The sequence below is a fragment of the Arachis stenosperma genome, chromosome 1, assembly GCF_014773155.1.
Source record: "Arachis stenosperma cultivar V10309 chromosome 1, arast.V10309.gnm1.PFL2, whole genome shotgun sequence".
NCBI lineage: Eukaryota > Viridiplantae > Streptophyta > Magnoliopsida > Fabales > Fabaceae > Arachis > Arachis stenosperma.
This window is the reverse complement of record NC_080377.1, coordinates 8,520,358-8,525,401: the sequence shown is the minus strand read 5'-3', so window position 1 is coordinate 8,525,401 and position 5,044 is coordinate 8,520,358. Positions and strand designations below refer to the sequence as shown.

Here is a 5,044-nt window from a genome sequence, read left to right as displayed (position 1 = left end):
GAAATCTGTCAACTCTCAGTAAAGAGTGAATGAAGAAACGAGTTTTTTAAGTTATTCACAACTCATTATAATAATAGTAACAAGTTAGAATTTTGACAATTAAACTATACTTTAAGGGTTAATCAAGAGTTAGAAAGATGGAAGGAATTATACTTTATTCTTCTTAGGTTCTTAGTAAAAATATATTACTTCATACTATCGAGTCGTTAAGAAGTGTAGCTAGATGCCAACCTTAATTAGTAAATTGAGTATGACTAATTTACTAATTACTACCCGCTTAGTATTGAACCTATGGAATCACACACTAACGAGTGTTCTACCCTTTGCTGTAGAATTATTTAATTATTATTTTGATTTGATCAAATAAATAATTATATTAATTCAAATAGAATATAATTATATTTTTATGCTAGCACCAAAAATATAATAATAATATGCTAATTGAGAATAATTAGCTATTCTATTTCTAAATTTGAATTCTAAGTTTAGATTAGATCTTAACTGATTTTGTTTCAAATTGAGTTATGATATTATTCATAAATTTGAAAGATTCAAATATGAAATCAGTAACAAATCTCATATATATATATATATATATATATATATATATATATATATATATATATATATATATATATGCCAAGAGTGGAGGAAAGAGACAAAAACCAACACAAGAGTTTTATTCCTTCATAAATGTATGTGAGTCTGATTTTTTGAGAAGAATTTTATGGTGTGTAAAGAGTTGCAAAGAGGTTTCTCAATTTAGATCAGAAATCCGTTGGTCAAGGAGTTAACAGCAAAGGTTGGTCTCGGTGTGGATGCGCATAAAGTCATCGTACAACAAAGAATAAAGTTTTTACTAAAACGTCCTAAGGTTTTTAGATCTGATCTATATATTATTCGAATAAAGTTCAAGCACAAAATAGATCTTTAGGATTACTTTCTTTTCTTCTGCTGCGTGTTATGAACATATGGTAATCCTTTATTATCAACCGACTTTATAGAGAACGACTCTTTTTTTAGGCTAAGAGGTTGATAGTGAAATATTGAATCAACTTGTTGGCCTTATAATATATCTTAGTATGAAGGACAAGAAAGATTTGTATCTGTTTATAAATTTTCCAAGCGATGAATAATATCCGGAATAGCAAATTATGATACTATGCAATTTGTATGACTTGCTATACAGACGGTATACATGAGAAGCTACTTTAATAAAATGGGATCTTTTCTTTTGGAAGGTGGAGAAATTACCAAACGTGTAGCATTCTCTCACGCTTAGCACCAACAAGTCCTTAAAAAAAGACTATGTACCTTCGCCAAATAAATATTAAGTAATAATAGCATGGCACTTCGAGTTCGACATTAATTTTTCTCAAAAAGCATTCAATTCTATATCGAAAGAGTAGTATGAAAAAAAACCAGTAGTTACCATTTTATATGATTTATCTAAAGCCTATTTCAGTATCACAAACTATTAAATATTTGGTTTAAATAAGTTCTTGGTCTTATAAAATATTTATTTTTCCTATATTCTTTATAAAATTGTTTATTTGGTGTTTTTTTATAGTAGCGTATTAAATTTGGCTTTTAAAAGATAATTTTCTAAAAGCTATTGTATTATGTTTAATACATTACATTAAAAATAACTTTTAATAAGTCTAAAATAATTTTTAAAATTTAAAAAGTCTACCACTCTTATAAACATAAGAGTAAGTTTGGATATTTATTAATATATATAAGGATGTATTAAATTTTTTAATTTTGATAAACATTAGTTGTTTCTGACTGAAAGTCTACACCAGTACACCTTATTGACTTGTATTGTAAAGCTTTAGAAGTTTATTAGATAAAGTATTGTTTTAATCCCTAATATTTGGGGTTAATTTTATTTTGGATCCTAATTTTTTGATTGTCTTATTTTTAATTTTTTATCACAAAATGTTTAATGACATCAATGTTATCCCACCGTTAAATATTCCTTCACTAAAATTTAGCGAAATTGATGTACTATTAATAATGCTTTTGTTAAAGTTACATTTACCCAACCCCCTTTTTTACCTTCGCCCTCTCAACAAGTTCAAACTCCATTCTCTTACTCCCTTTTTCTTCCTCCTCGTACCCCTCTTGAAGAATTAATAGTGTAAAAGGGAGAGGAAGAAAGGAATAGAAAAATGGGATTTGAGCTTTTTAGAGGGTGAAGGTAGTAGAAAAAGAGGGTTGAGCAAACATAACTTTAACAAAAATATTATTAGCAGTATATTAATTATGTTAGTTGTTAGTGAGGGATTTGACGGTGGGATAACATTGATTTCATTTTAAACGTTTTGGGATAAAAAGAGGACGATTAAAACGTTAGACACCAAAATAGAATTCACTCCAAACTAGAATAAGGCATCGCGCGGGACAGTAAATTAGTGATAGTATATTATAAATATTAAAAATTGTTATGTTTTGTATAAATAAATTAAATATGTATAAATTGAAGTTAAATTTAAAAGGTGTTTTATTTTAAATAATTTGTAGTACAAAATATTTGGATGTTGAAGTTATACAAAGTGACATTTTTATTTGGTGGTTTAATTTTTACATTTGTTTTAGTTGATGGACTTAGTCATCTTATGTGTCGCTCGTCCTCCTTTTTTTTGTTGGTTGTTAAAGTTGCTGCTTTCTTCTTTTTGTCGTAGGTTCTTGTGAAGACATGTTCTTTATGAATTGTTGAGTTTGATGCAGTGATAAGAGACTTGTATATATAGTTTAAATGGTATGAAATTTAAATACTTATAATGTAAAATTTATTATGAATAATAATAATATTATTATGACATTTGTAATATGGATATTTATTACCTTTAGTGAGTTATTTATAAAAATTAATAAATTAATTGTTGTGGTTATAAATTTATTGTATTGTTTATAACGGTAAGATATAATAAATATAGGAATATGAATTCAATGTATTTGTAGGTTACAAATTTATTGGATTCTCTTTTTTAGTTTTTTATTTGTATATTTTTTTTTGCTGATTTGGAAATAATAGTTGATTTGGCAAGAATTGAGTGGTTGATTCTAAAATTGTGCCAAGTAAGCAATATTGCTGACATGGCATTAATAAGAGGAAAGAAATGTCTCAAAAGTAATGTGGTGCATGCTTATGTATCTACTTTTATATATTAAGAATAGATGTTAGGGACCAAAACAGTATTTTACCCAAGTTTATTTTACAATAACGGTAGAAAGATAAAGAAAAGTCAGAAATTATCTTATTTAATTTAGCAGACATTAATTGTTAACAATTAATAAATACTAAATAAGACAAGTTTTAGCTATTTTTTATTAATATTTTTTATTACCAAATATTTCCGTTTATTTTATTTGTTACAAAACATTAAAAGATTTAGATTTTTTATACCATCCACATATGGCAATGCATTTAATTAAAATCTATTTTAAATTCCCTCTAATTAAATCAGGAATTTTTGTACAATGGTGATAATGTACATACATGCTACCTAAGATATTCAACTTGAATGCATATCTAAAATTTATCCTATATAAACAACATAAATAGAGCAATAGTTGACATTGAGTCAATAAAAATAAAAAACTTTTCATTCTTGATTTTCCATCTTTCTGATTACCATATCATCATTATGGCTAGAAAGAAAGTGGAGCTCAAATACATAACAAATGACTCAAAGAGGAGGGCAACACTAAGGAAAAGGAAAAGTGGTCTAATAAAAATGGTTGATGAAATTAGCACTCTTTGCGGGGTTGATGCTTGTGCTATAATCTATACCTCTGATGATCCACGGCCAGAGGTATGGCCGTCGCCATCAGAGGTGAACCGAGTGATCTCTAGATTTAAGGAGATGCATGAATTAGAACAAAGCAAGAAAATGATGTCTCAAGAAAGCTTCTTGAGACAAAGGATCCAAAAAGGCCAAGATCAACTAAAGAAACTAAAAAATGAGAATAGAAAGAAAGAAATGAACAATCTCATGTTTCAATCCTTAGCTGGCTATCAATCCCTTGACAATGCCACCATGATTGATCTCAATGATCTTGCATGGATCATTGATCAAAATATCAAGGAGGTCGACAAGCAAATTAGCAAGCTTCAAGGGCAAGAAGGGGCTAGTAGCAATAATAATGGAGTAGCAACCATCAACGAAGAGCAAGCTCAAGTGGACAATATCATCGATGGTGGTGTGTTTCCATTTGTGGATGCTGCTAATAATTTCCAAAATGATTATCGCCCAGCCCCATTCGATCCTTGAAAAATAAACAAACCAACCAACCATGCTTAGTGGGGTGTGCAATGATGAGTTTGTCCCATGTTGGTTGATTTTAATGTTATGTTTGTCATTATTATTATTAGATGTCTCTTTCCTACACCATCATAGTTTAGTAGTTTTGAATTTTTTATGCATGTTTTTTTTTCTTTTGCACAACTCAAAGTGTACTTTTTCTTATGAAATGTATTGGTGGTAAGAAGTATTATCATTTGTGGGGTATTTGATGAAGTTATATTAGTGTTTTTGGATCTTTTAATTTGACGTACATTTTCTTCATTTTCCTGCTTAATGAGTGCTTAAGTATAAATAAAAAAAAAAGTGTTCTAACCAAGTTGAATTGATCTAGTTAGTGGTTAGCTCACTAGTCTGCTTAAATAAGTATCGGATATTCAAATCTCGTCTTATACATGCAGCAATCTATGAGCCAGCTGCAAATCCTTAAATAGAACTTTGATTCACGACAGATTAATTCTTAACCTACCGGACTAAAAAAAATACCGCAAGAAACTGAAAAAAAATGTTCTTTCTTTTTTCCTCTACTTTTTTCTTTTCTAATTTACTTTTTGGACCATGAAAATTTACAAAGATATAAAATAGGATATTTGACACATTTGCCACTATAAAATTAAAAACATATATTTCACGGAAGTGATGACATACATTCACCAGAATGAGAAAATTCATTTGAAGACTTCTCTTGTGTGTAATCCTTTTCAATAACTCACTCTATAGTCTATAATACTTAG

At 28.4% G+C, this 5,044-nt stretch overlaps 1 protein-coding gene across 1 annotated transcript; it reads left to right on the top strand.

Moving 5' to 3' along the window:
* Positions 1–3,743: 3,743 nt before the first annotated feature.
* On the top strand, positions 3,744–4,280 carry LOC130974626 (agamous-like MADS-box protein AGL80). Its single transcript, XM_057899490.1, has one exon. The coding sequence runs from the start codon at positions 3,744–3,746 to the stop codon at positions 4,278–4,280; it is 537 nt and encodes a 178-aa protein (XP_057755473.1).
* The last annotated feature ends 764 nt before the right edge of the window (positions 4,281–5,044 follow it).